Genomic DNA, 17,668 nt, shown 5'->3' on the forward strand with positions numbered 1-17,668 from the left:
GAGGAAGGTGTTTTGAAGTAAAGATGAAACTGTTTTGTTTGCAGTGGAATAGCTGCTCTGTTTTGAATGCAGCAGTCTTCCTTTTAGAGCCATTTTATTAAAAGGAGTTATTTGAGTTACAGGAAAAAAAGAGGCATGCAGAAGTCTAACTAATGCTATTTCCATGTTACTACCAAGGTTATTACCAAAGTGAGAATCCTTGCCTTCCTCCAGAGGGAAATGCAGTTAAAGTTTAAAATGTAGTCTAAAGATTGTCATGGACAAAGAAGCCAAGGTTTGTTTCTTTTCTTTTAGAAACACTTAAAATAAAAAAATACCATAGTAATTTAATAATTACCATTCTACATCTTGAAAGGAGACAAAAAAAAATAAAAATCAATGTTTCCTTGGTATTAAAATACAGGAGGTAAAAACCCAGGATAAAACATAACACAACTACAGGTGGCCTGCACCTGGATGAATGGAAAATATTAGGTTTAGCTGCTTTACTTCCTACAGTAGCTATAATAAACCATGCTCAGCTGAATGAAATTAACAAATGCATTTAAAAGGAACAGTCTCCCACAGCACATCTGAGAAAAAAATAATCAACAGATTCATATACAAAAAAAAATGTGGGTTTAGGCTGAATACTGAATAGTTTGTTGCAGGTTTACTGGAGTCATTACAGCAATCCTTTATTCCTTGAACATCATTAGAATTCAGACCCCCTGCCCATTTAGTAAAATGTGTGCAGCTCCCTGAGGATGAACTCCTAATACTTTACTTGTCCAGATTTTCATTTTTGCAAGTATCGTCAGACTTCAGCAGATTTAATATTTTAAGGCAGACCGATATTCTCTCATTTTGAATAGCTAATCTTGTGAATTCTGTAGTTTTGGAAAATTCTGGAGTCGGAGGTAGCTCTCTAAGAAGGTGTCCAACAAGCTGGGCTTGGTCCAGTGCTATTCTTGATAGTCGATTAAGTTCTCTGTGATCTGGTAAAGTTAGATGAGTCATTGATATAAGCAGTAAAAGGTGCTTACTGAGTTGGCTGACATGAGTCAACTCCTCTGCCCAAAAATTCACTTCCCCTTTATCAAACAGGTAATGATCTTCTTCCTTAACAAAAAGAAAAACAGCAGCGATTAGAAAATGACTTGTGGTCTTGATAATAGTGAGAAAATTATTAAGTATATGAAAGAAGATATACAAAGAGTGAGAATAAAGGCTGTTACACAACAGCTTCTTTATAGCAAAAAAAAATAATATATACATCATTTTTCAAAGGTTTGGAAAAACACAATTAAAAATTTTCCTACTTAGCCAAAGAAATTTTACCTTCAAAAATCAGGCAGTTATGGTATAACTCTTAGAAAACAGTGGAAGTAAATAGTAGTCCTAATCCTTAACATGTGCTTGCCTTCCCCTGTGAAACTGTCTTATATTTCACAGAGACCTCTCTGTAACTAGTATGGTAATTTGCTATATCATGGAGCCTTTTGAGTGGATTAAATAGAAAAGGAAAATTCTATCAGTCGGTGAAACATCAGAAAGGCATACCTAAACCACAGGCTTAAGAAAAGATTCATAATATATTTCATAGGTCATATTAATTGCAACAAACTTCTCAAAGATGTAGCTGCTCCTGCTCCTTCTGGTTTACCTTTCAGCATTATTTTGACTTTTACAGTCTTTTCAAGACAAAGAGAGCACAGTGTATTACACAGCATTAGGTTCTTCAGAACCAGTGTGGCAAAGGTTTTCTTTAAGTAAATAATCCTTCTGAAGACAATGACTGATGTGAGCGAGGCTGTTTCGTGGGCTATCCAGAACCAGTCACATGGAAGGTGGTGCAAAGTTACCAAATGTTGAAGTGACACCTCTGGAAAAGCCAGCAGTTGTGAGAACACCGTTCTTGAATGCCAGATGTGCCTGACACCCACGGCAGCAGTTTAAATTCAAGGCAAGCCATCATCTGCAATGATACTGAATGCAATTATTTACAGCCTCAAAATGTTTCAGTCAACAATGATTTGTTAAGTAATTGTTGGTTTATTTCAATGTTTGCTTGTTGGTCTTTTTAATTTTATGCTGATACTGCCAGGAAACAGCCATCAAACTATTTATTTATTCTAAATATTGTCCCTGTGGATTTTTTTTTTTTTAATTATAAATCAATTAATACTGGAATAGCAGTCATCAGGCTTCAACAGATGAGATACTTCATTCTATTGCACAGGACTGCAGAAATGTAGCGATCCCAACATGAAGTAGGCAACGGTTATTAAAATTACCGTAGCTGAAGTCTCCGAGTCTTCTTTCAGATTGCTGTCTCCAAGCAGCCACTCCAGCAGGATCAGTACACCAGCACAGATCTCCCCCCACCGCTGGAGCTGCTCACACAGGACGCCAAACGCTAAATCCAAGGCCATCGGAGCATTCACTATCCTAAGTGCAAACTCTGTTGAGAGGAAATATGTGTTACAACACATAGCAAGACCACAAACATTTTCAAATAAAATCAGCACAAAAATTATTTCTTGAAAACAGATGCTGAATTTACACAAACACATTTAGATTGATGAATTATACTGCAAATAAGTTAGATGAATGTTTACTTCGGCGTCACTTGGGGCCTTTTCTCAATTCCAAAATAATATATGAAGCAACTGAAAATGCTGATGCTTAATATTTTTTCCTGCCCATGTACTAACATTCATTAATTTGGGTTTAAATACACAAAGATGTCTGTTAGAAAAGTCTCCAGAGGCAGTCCTGACACTATTACACGGTGACTGTTTTCACAAAACTGCAGCTGTGCATTAAATCCAATTTGATGATTCACTGGAACTCAAAAACTACAGCACATTTTATGTTTTTAAACATGAAATAAAAATGGGATATAAAATGAATCACTGTTTGGTGTGCAATCTCTTTATATATAAGAAGATATGTATTCACACATATGTAAGAGAGATCAAGCATGTAAGACAGGCTTAGAGAAGATGTTAAAGAAGGGAGAGGCAGACACTGTTTACAATGCCATCACAAAGATATATTTATACAGGTTTTGCTGCCATGCCAGGACCATACACAAAGCCATCATCCACTCCATATTTCTTCCCTAAACTTCCCAACTGCTCTCAGTTGGGCAGATGCTGTTTTAACTGTGTGGTTCCTAGAGTTGCCCTCAATAATGGAGTACATGAAAATGCCAGAAGCCCTGTTTGCAAGAGAACTCCAACAACTGCATTCACAGGAACAAGGCTCACCACTGGTAACATTAATGCAATTTTTCTTTTTCTAATGGGGATGCAGGAAGAGGACTGGAGGAGGAAGACCAATGAACAAGCCCCTGTAAAATCCCTATTACTGTAGAACAGATTTTGACAAAATTCATCCTTCTCCACAGTCACCAGCAAAAGAAAACTGTTCACTAAACGGTCTGTCTTCTAAGTAGTGATATCATAAGGACACGTCAATCTTGAAGGCTGTCCTTTGCGAGCAGAAACACAGCAGAGTCAGAATTATTTGGAAAAAATCAACACGGACATGCAAGGCAGATCTCACTTTTGTGACTGAGTGTATTTAAGTGTTTCTCACAAACCAAAACAATTATTGACATGCAAGAGGCACAGCAGCACAGCCGAGACCCGTCCTTCACCACCCACGTTCAGAGCTGCAGCATGGACTTCTATTCTGTAACACCTCCCGAAGCCTCACGCCAGCTGCAGGTTTTCTAGAGTACATTGGCACAGCAGAGAAATGTACAGTAAAACACCGGGACTAGGGAAATGCGTGTGCCAACGAATAAAGAAGCACGGGAAACAGCTAAGAGCAAAACAGGCCAATGGAAAGATGGGTACATGGCATTTGACAGAGCAGGAAACGTACCAAGGACATCGGGGAGGATGAATTAGTATTTGAGACCACGAGAACAAAGGACCGCAATAAGGAAGGGAGTGAAGGAGAAAGAACAGATGGTCCCTTCTTTATCTTGGAGTTAGATGAGGCTAAATGGAAATCTCCTTGAACAAGCAACAGGAAGGCAGGCAGTCAATCTCTTGGTGACACTAATAATGTTACATACGCAGTTTGTCTCTGCTAGACAGTCAAATGAAATGTTCAAATCTGTTTTCTTCATGTCGGGACTTATCACCGTATCAGGACATCCCTCAGCTTTGTCTGTGAAGGAGAGCTTGCAGGGGTGCAGTGCGATATTCCCACACCACTTCTTTTAGGTATTGGGGGGTTTAGGTATTGTTTTTGCTGACATTTCTTTCTAGGACTCGCCTTTTTTTTTTTTTCTTTCAAGAAAAAAAACCTTGTTTTCTCTGTTGCTGTGCCCTACTTGGTAACAGTCTGATACTTCAAAGAATGGTTACAATGGTTGTCCTCTCGTGTTTTGATTTGCTTAGGCTCAGGTAGAAAACAGAGTTTCACTCAAGTGCCAAAGGGACCTTCTCTCCTCAGAAATACTGGCAATCCTCAGAGCTGGAAGAACAGAAATGAAGACAGAGCACAGAGTTCTGAGCCTGAAACATCCCAGCTACAAATGCTTACAAAACGCAACATTTTAAACCCAGCTCTTGTGAATTCTGATGATCCTTTGGAGTTTTACGGACAATTATGATTATCAATATTTATGTAACATCTCTTACTTCTGTCACTTTATTTGTATTTGAATATTTAGCAAATTAAGTGATGCTGGGAGCTAAAACCCAAACATGGTATTTCCCACTGCTGTCTTCCTGAAGTCAGCTGTTGCTTCAGAGAACTGATTATAGCTACAGCTGCAGATATTTAAAATACCTGCCATTTTCTGGAGCCTTTCTTCCCTTTTAAGATTTAGACTCCTTAAGTATAAATATGGTGATGCGCTCTCTGTGAATGAGAACACCGGACTACTGAGAAATGCACCAAAGCATGTATTGGGGCCTCTAATTCTCTTATTACACGAACATGCTCAAAACTGCTAAGAGGTGGCAAAACAAGTAACACTGAGGTACTGCTTAGACTGAACTTGCTTGCTAGCAGTTTTTCAACAGTGTGACACAGAAGAAAAGTCAGTTTTGTGGTCATGTAGCACAGCAATCTTATAGGGAATCCTTGTGTCGCAACAAAGGAAATGGCAAGATTTTTTTTTCTTTCCCCACAGAAAAGAAGCAAAAGAAGTTACCAGAAAAACATGTAAGGCAGGTCTAACACACTGGAAAAACGTGAAGACCTTGAACACAGTACTGACTCAAAAGCTGCCGACCACCCTTCTGTGAACTGCAGACACCGTTTAACTGATCAACCAAACTCATGCATCAGTTCTGATGCTGAGACCAGGAAAAAACAAAGCAACATCACTTTGATAATGCTGAAACTTAGGCTTCAAAAATTTGTGTAAGAGCCTGCCTACCTTGGGTTTTGTGCTAGAGAAGCTAGCACAGCCACCTCCTGGTACTTGAGGTGTTGACACAGATTGAACAACAGATCATACTCTAGTAGATGAAGAATTTTCGCTTCCACCTGCCCATCCCATCCCATCCCTCTAATGCACAGCATCAGGAATAGCTCCATGGTTTCTGAATCACTTCCTCAGCTGCCATTACTTAGAGAGCGCACTGATATTAACTGACTTTGATACCAGTTCACACAAATTTGATGCTAGAATAGTTCAAGATCAGATTTGGGCAATGCCATTGCCACAGGGACAGCAAAGAGATAGAACATGTATCCAAAAAAGGTGTATCAACTCCCTAAGCCTGGAGTGCTGAAGTAATACAGATAAATAAGAGCAAGCAAAGTTACATACATACCCACAATTTGATAAAAAATGCTTTCAGAGGGGGAATGTTCAATTGCCTTAATGATCCCCAGCTCTAAAAGTAACAGCAATGGATGCTATAAGCATGTATAGAATCTTTTAAGATACCAACAAAAGGTTACGTCTTCTAAAAATAAACGTATGTGTCTTCACTGACATATTAACTGTTTACAAAAACTGCTCCTCACATCATCATTTGCCTGCAAAACAGGGCTAATTCTCAAGAAGCCACACATTACACATGATGCTGTGTTCATGACTCACACTATGACTTCAGAAAGTGGTCTGAGCAAGCCTGAAGTTCACCAGGGGCAAAAAAGGGCAGGTGGCTCTCCTCTCCCTGCAGTCCCCTTGGGCCAACGGGCTCCTGATGCTTACCTCCAGCCAGCTCAGGTACTCTGCTGATCACCTGGTAAATTAACGCTCAGGATAGCAGAATATGAATTTGGCACGCAAGTCGGCGCGTGGGTTCTTCCGCTGGGCTGGCAGCTTAGCTGGTTACCCTGCAGTCAGCACTGGTACAGCTGGGAGCCGGGGAAGGGAAGATCACAGGGCAGTTGGGGGGGGAGGAAAGAGGCCAAAGGCAGAGCGAGACCTTCCCGTTCAGCAAGCTCGTAGTTCAGGTCAGCCACAATCCAAAACTTCCCCATCAGAGTCATGTAAACAAAACACTAACAGGGATGATTCAAATGACTGACTATTAATAGCCTTTCATAATGCAAGTAACTATTTAAAGTAACTGAATAAAAAATTTCAAATGACAGATTTCTAGAAACCATTCACATCTGATTACTGGCACAGGAACTAAACCAGCAGAAATCGAACCTGAAGACGTAGCGCTTACAGAACACTTACAATACAGTAGTGGTCCTACCCACAGTTCTACAAACTACCAAAACTGTGTTCAACTTATCAGTGTTTAAAATTCTAAAACACGTATATGTTCCAACATGCAAAAACATCACGACCAAGATAAGCATCTTACTACATAAGCCACTACAGGGGCTGAAATACAAAAATTTCTCTGTGCCTTAAACAAGTAGTTACAAGCAGAAGAATTAATACTACTCCTTGAAATGAAAAACAAAAGATAAGAATCAGGTACTACATGCTTTTTTCATTTTGAGGAATTGAATTTTCATAAAGGGAAAGGGGTTAAGTACTGCAGTGTTTTAGTCTTTGTGAATCCACCCACATAAAAATTAGACCTCCCACATACACATTCATATACTCCAAAAGCTTTGATCATGCCAGATGTAAATATTTCTTCTAGTAGCCTATTAAGCGTCCTCCAACTATACAATTGTTCTCTGTTAAAGCCTTGGTGATATTATGGGGAACTGAAAGGATGTATTAAGAGCGCATACACAAATTTTAAGGACAACCATGATAAAATATAGGCAAAATAAAAAAGCAGAACATATTCCTTGCTTAACAAAGCATTTTGTAATTGGTTTTATACTGGAAATGGTTAACTAAAGGCAATTTTAGATCAAAGCGTAATGCAATTTTTGTAAACGTATACTGTGTTCAGAACAAACATAAAGAGAAGTAAAACTGAGAGAAGCTCAGTGCAACGGTCCTGAGAGAAAGCCTCACAAAAGAACGGTGTACTAACAGCAAGGATGTTTTCAAGGAAAACATACAGGATAGGTTCTCCAACTGAAATTACAGAAAGTATTTTAGGTAGACCAGGTATACTCTAAATTGGTAACGTATTTTTTACTTTTTTTGCACAAAGTGATGCCTACCTAGGTATAAAAATGACTACATCACTACCAATACAGTACCTCCTAACACCCTGGTAAAATAATGTGGTATGCTTGCTTCAGAGAGAAGCATGGACATTGAATTCAACAAAGCCCACACTGAATGACTGCTTGACAAAACTGGAGTTTATCTCAGGTTTTCTGATACATCACCATAACAAGATGTTGAATATCAAGCAAGAGATCAGGTTCCGACCCAAATGGCAGATTCAGCATCACAGTCACCAATACCTGCAATATTAGATTTGCAAGTGGAAAATTTCACCTATTGCATCGCCAATTCCTTTTTGTTGCATTGAAGGTTTTATTCTTTTTGGTGTTAAGTAATAATCAAGTTTGCCCCTAATCTCGACATATCAAGTATAAGAGAACTGAGTGCAGCATTGCTGCAGAGATAATTTTTACTTAAAATACTGTGTTTATGTACGCACAGGCTTCACAAAACTTAAAAAGCCTTCAAATTTAAAGATTAAAAGTTTCCCACTGGCCTAACCCAAGAGTTAAATAAGCTGGTAAATAAAGTGAGGTTAGAAACCAAATTTCTTACATTGAAATAACCTGCTTATATGTTCTACTTTGAGCTAGACGGGAATTGTGCAACTCTGGAGCAAGGCAACACTCAGGTGTCTTGCCACCAGAAAAACATCAAGAGAGAAGAAAAGCAGTAGCCGTGGAAAGAAAGTAAAGGGGTGCTTATATCCACCCGGTCTCCACAAATAATGTTGAAGTGCTACTATCCTTCTAGGCACTAAGATTAAGAGAGGACAACTGAGAAGTAAAACTAACAAAAAACCAAGAAAACGCAGAAATGGTAACTCTTGTGTCCAGATAGCTGGCAGATGGCTCTCAAAAGGGTGCTTGTTCATTGCACTGTGTCAGTTTAAGTTACAAACATCAAACTTTCCACTTTTTAAAATGACCATTTCTGTAAAATCTAATATATAAGCAGATTCCTTTTTATAGTGTTTCATAAAATCAAAGGCGATTAGATCATTTCTATCCTCTCGAGAAATATCATTCCTTAGATGACGTACAACTACTTCATCTGTTTTCCATCTTCCCGCCTGAGCCTGTTTTATAGCCGTGCTTTTTCAGGATGACTTTAAAAAGAGGCCCTTCCTGACATCATGCAACACGATGTCAAAACACAACACTATTACAAAGCAAACTAATCAAAACTAATTTCTTAATAGTTGCAGACTCCGAGTAGAGTGGCGGGAACGCGTCTCTCAGCTTTGACTTTGATTATAAACAGATCTGAGTTAATAACATGTCTGATTATGACGGAAACTTACAGCTCAGGACCGAGCAGAAAATTAAAGTTCCTTCTTGAACAAAAAAGCACACACATATTTATCATCTTTTCAAACCCTTTTTTGGAATGTGAACAAAACAATATTTTTCAACTCAGTAACTTGATTTCCCCCTTCCCTCCCCCCCCATTTTAAATATATATGTGCATACATAAGCTTTTCCCATGCAAGCCTTGCCTCCTGTACTCAAAGGGTTTTATTACAAAACAACCACAGCTCACAGATCTGTCAGAGGAAATGAGCATTTGGACTTTACCACTTGCATTACCGCTTCTGCAGAACCTCCCCCCCCAAAGCCATGTTCTAATTTAAACAACAGAAAAACAATACCCCCTGCACAAACCCACAGAACGCATGCTTTTCCTTTTGAAAAGGTAAAAAATAATACTATTCAGCTAATTGTTTAAAACACTGCCAATGAGAATGGATGTTTTTTAACTCAAATTATGTATTTTTTTGGGAAATAAAAGGATATATACCCACAGTTTCAAATTAGTATCACCAGAACTAAATATACGACTGAAGACTCTTGTTATTGGCATGTTCCAACTCAGGAACTTTTTGCTTAGCATTGATGAAGATTACTGAATGTGAATGAGGTGTGTGTTACAGCTGTGCTGTAGGAACACAGGAGACCAATTTATCTTTAACATAGCTGGGATTTTAGAATAATATGTGCAGAATGGTGGTGAAGGGTTTGTTATTTAAGGGATAAAGGAATAAGGAAAGGGAGGGTCATCAATACAGAAGACTGTACACCCAAGTCTTCTCCACACCGTAGCTGAAAACCAATATAATCTGGAGTGAACATGCAAATAAGTAAAAGCTATTTTTAAAGCAGTAATAGAAAGGCAAGCTCTCCTTCATTGCTATGGAGTCAAAGCCACGACCATCACAGCTTGCATAAGGAGCCTATCAAGATCTGTAAGCTGCTGTCCTGTTTACTCACTTGCAATTAAAACGCTGATAAGAAAAAATCCATTTAATAGATTATTCACATGAACACTCCATTTAACATTTACCGCTTTCAGACTCCAGCGCTGAGCACATACAATTATTTTTCATGTATTCTTACTTAATTTTCAAGAGCGTAACTACTCATAACCTTTACATAACGGTGCCACTGTATAATTAATAGAGCTACATGAAGCACTGCCAGTAAATAATCAGTAGCCAGTCTTTGATGGATGAGCTGATTCTAATTCAGTCCATTCACTTTCAGCTTTAATTAGTGGCATTGTATTCTACAAAGCAAACGGTTCCTTCATCCATGTGATGATCCAACGTTGTATAAGTGCACTGAGAACAACTTGTAAGGTGTTGAAATAAATTTGGAAATACAAAGCAAAACGCCACAGTGACTGCACATTCTTATATAATGTAATTCTTTAAAAAGACATAAGTAATATTAAGTTCCCACTGCAAAAGCCACTGACTTTAACAAGTACCATACCATACACACCAATAAATCTTGTCGAGACAATTACGAGATTCAATGCATTAGTGATCTGAATTACTAGGTGCATGTTGGTGGAATTTTCTGCAAGACACAAATACAGGTATAAAAATGCTATGTATTTCTACATGAGTATTGATGCAACACTGTACTTAAATTTTCTGGTACTACAACCCTTGTTCTAGGTGCCTGCTTGTCACAGCTGGTGACAACTGCTAAGCAAACTCTTCACTTTTGTATTACTGGAATTCAGAGTCATTTTAGATTACTGGAAGATCATCTAATAAACATGCAAAAATTTGAACTACTCAAGACCACTTAGGTTACAATGTGCTTTGATCTTGTTCTACCTTTTCTCCCGAGTGACAGTTGACATCAGTATGACTTAGCCTTTATCCTGCTTTAAAGGGTGGGACAATGCAGAGCTGCAGATTCTTGCAAACTGTGGCTATTAAGAATGTCAGAGTAGAGAAGATACTTGCTAACTTACTACATCTGATCCAGGTGTACGTACAACTTACTGAGTGCAGGTGTTTTTGAGCAGAATAGCAAAAAGCAACTCGGGAATCTCAGCAACTCAGTTGTCATATCTGTTCTGATACCTTACAATGAAACAGTATGGGGAGAGACTGTTTTCAAGATGATTTGTATGTAATTTTGATCTTTGTTTCATATTACTTATTAAAAAAGGGTGACATTCGAAATGAAGTGACTATAAAATTGTTCTTATGGAAAGCGGCATAAATCTTCTGTATAATAATTTATGACAAAAAGGTTCATGACATATTCTCCGCTTCTTTATTGGTCAATTTTCTAAACCCATCTTCCTCAGCATGTAAGAGCACATACTTAAAGAGCAAAACCGGACAGAAGGTGTTCACTACACAAACACTTGATGAAAAAAAAACCCACACTAACACTTACATCAAAAGCTTCCAATATTGTCCAGATAGAAAACATCTGAATAAAACAAAGAGATGAAACTTGTGTGTAAAGAACGGCTCACATTCTTTTTATCTGTTTGCTGACATACACGTACATAGATACACAATGCCATAAAAATACCATTAAGTTTGCAAACACACCGTAATGTTAGAAACTACCAGGACCGCAAAACATTCACATAAATGACTGGGTGGATGTTCTTCCTTTTTTTCTTTCCCTGTCAGGATCCAAATGCCTTCCGATGCCTGCTGCAAGCTGCTTTTGATGCTGTACACAGTTTTCTGATATTCCAATGAAAAATGTCAGCCTGCCTCTCAAGCTGTGGTCTAGACAGGCAGGTGCTGCCAGGGACCACCTATTCACCAATTCAGTGACTACAAATCACTTAGGGGCAGTCCTCCTGCAGGTGTCTGACAGGTACAAGTAAGCACAGCCGCACGTATCAATCCTGAACCGAAAACACCTATCTCAGAACAATTTTTCAAGAGCGTTTTCAGTCCATAAGCGAACCATTTGCTCTTCACAATGGGAAGACGACGCACAAACGATTTCACTTGAGAGCGAGCTTTCAAAAATACTCTAAAATGAGATGAAGCATACATAGTTCTCATTCCTTTACTATCACAAATTCTAGTCAACATAAAGGCTTGCCAATCCTCGTCACCTTAGTGTGGCTGAGGCATTTCTACTATCAGGACATGACGTTTTTTCCCAATATGGTGTTCACATTTCACCGTAAAGCCAGAAACTCACCTCCTTCTTCTTTCACACAGCTCTTGCCTCCTAGATGATTTCTGGATTTTACAGCTTCAGTGACCCCAGCCATTCCCCTTAATATGAGCAGGTCCACACCTCTTTAGAAATGCTCTGGCTTATTTATCTCTCTTAGTGAAATACCTGAGGCTCTGGCACTTCCATCCAAATGTCATCTAAATGCCTAACAGCTGGGTCGAGACTTGCTAGGAAAATTCTAGCTGTCATCAGGGCATCCTCCAGCAGGGTCCAGGTGACTTGGATGGTATCTCTCTATCCCTGACATCTGTTGGGTGGCTACTTGCAACTTCATCTGCATCTTCATCAGACACAACACCATTTTGGAGGCCTTGACATGCTCAGCTGGATCAGTAAATCCTAATATGGTTTATATTAATTACTGAGGCCTTCTTCCAAATAAATTTACGGGAGGAGTAGAAGCTGCTTTGTCTTGCACACAACGTGAATATATATATACACAGACTCTTACTGATAGGTATTATTCAATCAGTAATCAGAGTTCTTCAATGGGAAGTCTGACATAGATACCAATATACTTGTCTCATACAGATTTTACATTTGTCTTTTCCATTTCCTTCAAAGTCCTTTGAGGGATTGGTTTGTGTCTTTTTAACTGAGAAAGAACTGAGAGAGTGCTGTGAGTGCTCTCCCCAGTATACTGATGTGCTGAATATAAACGGTCTTTGCACAAGATACCACAAGAGCGAAAACATCTGTGTCTCATTTATTAATGCAGACATGAACTATGCAACACCAGTCGCATTTAATACACAGCTTTGAACCCTTCTTATTCCAAATATTCCAAAATATTCTAAACGGGAAAGGAAGACAGAATGGCTACGTAACCTATGACTCTGTCATTCATAATATGGAGCACTTCACAAATCACCTGTATTTATAGGATGTCCACAGAAAGAAGAAATGGCACTATCTATTCTGCAGGCAGAGTAGACAGCCATGAAGATTAAAAAGTCTTGACTGATTTTAGATGGCTGATCTCAGGCATTACGACCTGTTTCACTGAGTAGTCAGCAGCCCATAATGCTTTAATGTCCAAAATGCATTTCCCTCTGGCTTCAGCTGTATGTGCTCTGAATGCCTGCAAATCATGCCTCCAAGGTATCTAGCTTAGCACTCAGCAAACTAGTGACCTCCTTTCCAAACTCTGGTTGGAGTGACTTGCTTACCTGCACAAAACAGCTTTCTGGGAGGGGCAGGGATTCTATAGAACGCAATCAAAAGAGCAACACTAAATGGCTTTGGCATGTCCCTTCTTGTGATCCTCGTCTTACTCACTATCACTTTCAATTTTGCAACTGAGGCAGTACTGTTGGAGTTGATAGTTTCCTATACTGTACATTCCCAATTCATCATCAGAGAAAATCTGTCTTCTCTCCTGAATTCTAAAAGAACTTACGTAAAAAAAACCCAAACAGTGCTAAGAGTAGTTAATCCGTGCTTCTCAATACATGCTGCATAACAAGGTTGAATTCAAGTTGCATTTCCTAACTTTTGGATACTTGGCCTTCCAATCTTACATTCCAATTGACTATTCTTAATGTGGGAAATGGGTGGAGGGGGAAGATGGCAATACATATTGTAATTTTCCAAGTTCCAAAAAAGGAAAAAGAAATCTATACCTTACCCAAATAACATGACATTATATTGAAGCTCATGAGTCAGAGAAACAGCGGAGCCACAAGGCTGACCACTCAGGCATCAGCCGCTTGAAACTAACTGGATAATAGGAAACGGTAACATCACTGGAGATGGGCGGTATACCAATAGCACTGCTCCCGTGTCATCTACCTATCCCCAGCCACCAGACCCTGCAGTATCTCTACACAGGTCTAATTATCTTGATGATTTAAGCCCTGGGTTTAATGCTCAGCCTCTTAACTGCCTCCAGTTATACTGTGTCCCAAACTGCAGGAAACTGTTCCCCTTTTACCTCTTTTGTCCGTCCTGCTTCTTCCCTACGTTCTTCCTGCTTTGGAGTCAGTTCAGTCTCCTTCTTGCCATGACTTTCACCAAAGATCTTTCTCCTCCCTTTATGCTTTCCTCTTACATTGGCAAGAGTGAGTCTCCTCCCCTAACCGGACTGAGCGTCACCTCTTGTTCTCTTATTCTCATCGGTTCAGCTTGACTCTTTCAGCAGTCATCTGTTTTTTTCCAATTTACCTTTTTCCCCTTCTCTAACAAGAAGCAATGGCTCATTCCTCTCTACTTTGCTGACCGCTCACAGGTATTATTGAAATCCAGGAGCTTTCATTCCAAGTGCCTAAACACAGCCTGGCCCAGAGCTGCCCACAGCCACAGCTGCAGAGTCCTTCTGAGGCACGGCCTTCTTGGCACAGAGCATCCTCAGTAGCCCTGCTGGGAATGGAGGTAAGAATTTCAGGAGCAGATAAATTTAAGCTACTTAACGAACACAAAAACCTTCAGAGGTTTTAGCTTTTAGGCTCCTTTCAGTCTCTACTGAATATATATATGAAATATAGCATTTTATAGTCCTGTTTCTCAGCCAAAATTGTACATATTTTACCTTGCTCCAAAGCATACATGTTATAACAGCATTCAAAGGAAAGACCTTCCACTTTTTTCATAGTCTGTGTAAAGATAGCATCTTCCCATACTTTCCTATGTAGAATCATGTCTACTGTAATAAAACCAAATAATTAAAGTAAAAAAACCAAACTCACAGTATGGAAAAATCTCAGTACCAACTAGTAAAGATAAACGCAAGTGGCTGGAAACCAGGATTTCATGATGAGAAGTGTTAGGCAACCCTAACGACAGACCATCAACCCTCCTTATAAAAATATAAAGTTCACACAACAAATTTAATTTACAAAACAAATTACATAGAGAAGATGGAAACAGAAAAGCAGAAGGCAATAAGTTTACAGAAATCAATTCATAGTCTGTTGAAAAGGTGCAAGAAACACAGAATGACGTGGAGGGAAGGTAGAGCTGAATGGAGCGCTCAGTGCACAGAAAAGAAAAACAGCTCTGGTATATTTTATTTGATCAGACTGGCAATCTACAAGAATAAACAACATCAAAGAGATTTTTTGTCCCATTTTTTAACAAAATAAGGAAATCAGCAGGCATGCTTCTGCGTACGTGTTTCCCACCACAACTTCTGAACCAGCTGTACAATTTCAATCCAGTCTGACAAAAAGGATATGGGAATCCAAAATATGAAGTCTCATTTCTATGAAACCAGCCAGCTGGGTAAAGAAAAGAGACCCTGTTATTGTCCCTCCTAGTGAAAGGCCAAAACTTCAGTCATCAGACATGAGGAAATCCATTTATCTGCAAAACAAATCCATGAAAAAAAACAAACCCCAAACTCCCTTCATTTCACTGTTCAAGGAACTTTTTTCCTTTTCTTTTCAATAAATAATGCCATTTGCAGTTACACTCCACACTGGTATGTATCTTTAACATAGACATATATGTTTAAAGACTCTTTCTGTCTTTAACATCTTATTTTTTCATCCGCATGTTCCAACTGAGTTTGCTTCAGGAAAGGCCATATTCTACTTCACCTTGCTATGGATGGCACTGGTTAAGCCCTCACCACTAATCGTGAGATTCAGGTAAAATCCTCTAATTTGGAAAATTTACCTTTACTCTGTGACAGCTTTCCACAGTGTTGCATAGCTGATCATGCCAAAAATTAAAACGCAACACAGAAGGCATCAGCTGACAAGCAAGGGCTGCCTGCCTTGCCTCTACTATTTCTATGAATTTGAAATAAAACACACCGATGACTGCACTGACCTTGCATTAGGGCAGCGTAAAGTCACTGGCTCCAAAGAATCAAGTCCTCTATACTTTGGTATATAACCTGAGAGACTATTTCCCATCTCAGTGTGATCTTGCCTAATTAAAGTAATCTACATGACGCATATTGCTTTAGGAGAAGGAAATCAATATTGGGACCATCTTTTCTGAAAGACTCTCGACTTGCCCATTAACACAAGTTTATTGGATCCTACTGCTAATAGGCTTCAGAGAACATGGTACATACGTTTTCCTGATGTTTCTGAGAGGTGGTGATGATGGAATATGGGATCCTAGTATACTATATTGCAACATGGTGATTTACTTGAATAATTTACATTTAGGGAATGTGAATTAAAGTGGAAAGATACTATAGAAATTTAATTCTTAGTTGTGCTTCTTAATGCCTGTACATTAGAGAGAGATTTCAGTAAGTTTGATGAAGTTAAAAAGAAAAAAGAAATCTATCTTCTGCTGTTTGTAGCAAAAGTAGGTTAACTTCAGCACCCGAGTGTAACGATCTATAGTCATGAAGATCTAGTATTACAATATGCAGACTCTAGAATTAGGGAAGGTTGCTTTTTATGTGAGTATGAACTTAGAAGAATGAGTACACGAAGGAGAAAACTACAAAGCCTACTGTGGTCTTCAACACAAGCACGTAGTCAGCTTGTGTGTCTGCACATAAGGGAAAGTAAAAGGGTAATTAACATAGTACATGAAAAAAATGAATGGGTTTTATTAGTCCTGGTAACAAGATATTGTAAGTCTAACCTCCACTGTGATCAAGCCAAGTGTATAAGTTAATCAAGACCTTCACTGAAGTATTTCTGTTAACACTTTCATCTTACCAGTGGGAATTATTTATAAAACCGTTTTCCACTGCTAGCATGACAAGGTGATCATTAACACAGCACAGACCATGTGAAGGAACAAAATTAAAAACATGCGAAAGTGGCATTACACTGATACTGTAAGCAACTGCCATAAATAATTCTGCTCCTCTAAGTGATTTCAGCAGTCTTGCTCTAAATCTAACAAATCAAAAGCCCTTTATAAAAAGTCTAATTCTCAAAATTTAAATTTCTAGGCTTCCCAAGGATGTTTAACTTGACTTTCTCATGCATGAGAAATCAATTTGTTCAACTAAGCCAGTTCCGAGTTCCTCTTGTAAGACCTCATTTGGAACTGATTATAGAAAAAAAAGACATTGAGTTTTACACATCTTAGGTTTTGAAGTAAGAGCCCATTGTATCCCACAACTGCTTCACCCCCCATCAACACACCACAAATAATAGCAACCAAATCAGTGGGAAAGCTCAGGGAATCAGTAATAAAATAAAACCACCTTTCATTCTAGGGTGCTGCGTTGACTGTGGCACAGGTAGGTACTATCTTGGCCATTAAAAATGCTGAGTGATGACTTAGGTGAAAACAAGCTGGTGGTTTAGGTTAGTTTGCAAAGGAATTTATATTCCCTACTTCACTCCCACCCACACATACACAAATGAAATTCTGCGTGCAAAAATCTGCTTGCAGAAATGTATCATCTCATTCTTGGTGAAATACCTCTCAGTGCAAAATGACCTTACAAATGAGTATCAGTATCCTACCAGCACGCCTTGAAATGGGGCACAGGCCTTGCATGGGACAAATATTTTACATAGGGCTATGAGCAGGTTTTCAGCATCATTCTTGCAGAGGTGATGTGTTATAATGCAACGGGCAGAACAGGAGGAAATTTGCACCACTGTTATCTGCTTAATCTCTGCTGCTGAAAGACAGAGACCTTCATTCTCCACAGCTGCTGGTTAGAGTTTTC

At 38.9% G+C, this 17,668-nt stretch overlaps 1 protein-coding gene across 6 annotated transcripts in view; it reads right to left on the reverse strand.

Annotated features, from left to right (window-relative positions):
* Positions 1–470: 470 nt before the first annotated feature.
* THADA (THADA armadillo repeat containing) overlaps positions 471–17,668 on the reverse strand; it is a 168,429-nt gene continuing 151,231 nt past the window's right edge. For all 6 annotated transcript variants that reach the window (XM_074579573.1, XM_074579572.1, XM_074579576.1 and 3 more), the window contains 2 exons: positions 2,277–2,443; positions 471–1,101 (listed from right to left, as the gene is read on the reverse strand). In XM_074579573.1, the coding sequence (XP_074435674.1) occupies positions 763–1,101; positions 2,277–2,443 (506 nt within the window). In that variant the 3' untranslated portion in view covers positions 471–762. The remainder of the gene's footprint in view (positions 1,102–2,276; positions 2,444–17,668) is intronic.

This window comes from Larus michahellis, chromosome 3, assembly GCF_964199755.1.
Source record: "Larus michahellis chromosome 3, bLarMic1.1, whole genome shotgun sequence".
In the NCBI taxonomy this organism is placed as follows: Eukaryota; Metazoa; Chordata; class Aves; order Charadriiformes; family Laridae; genus Larus; species Larus michahellis.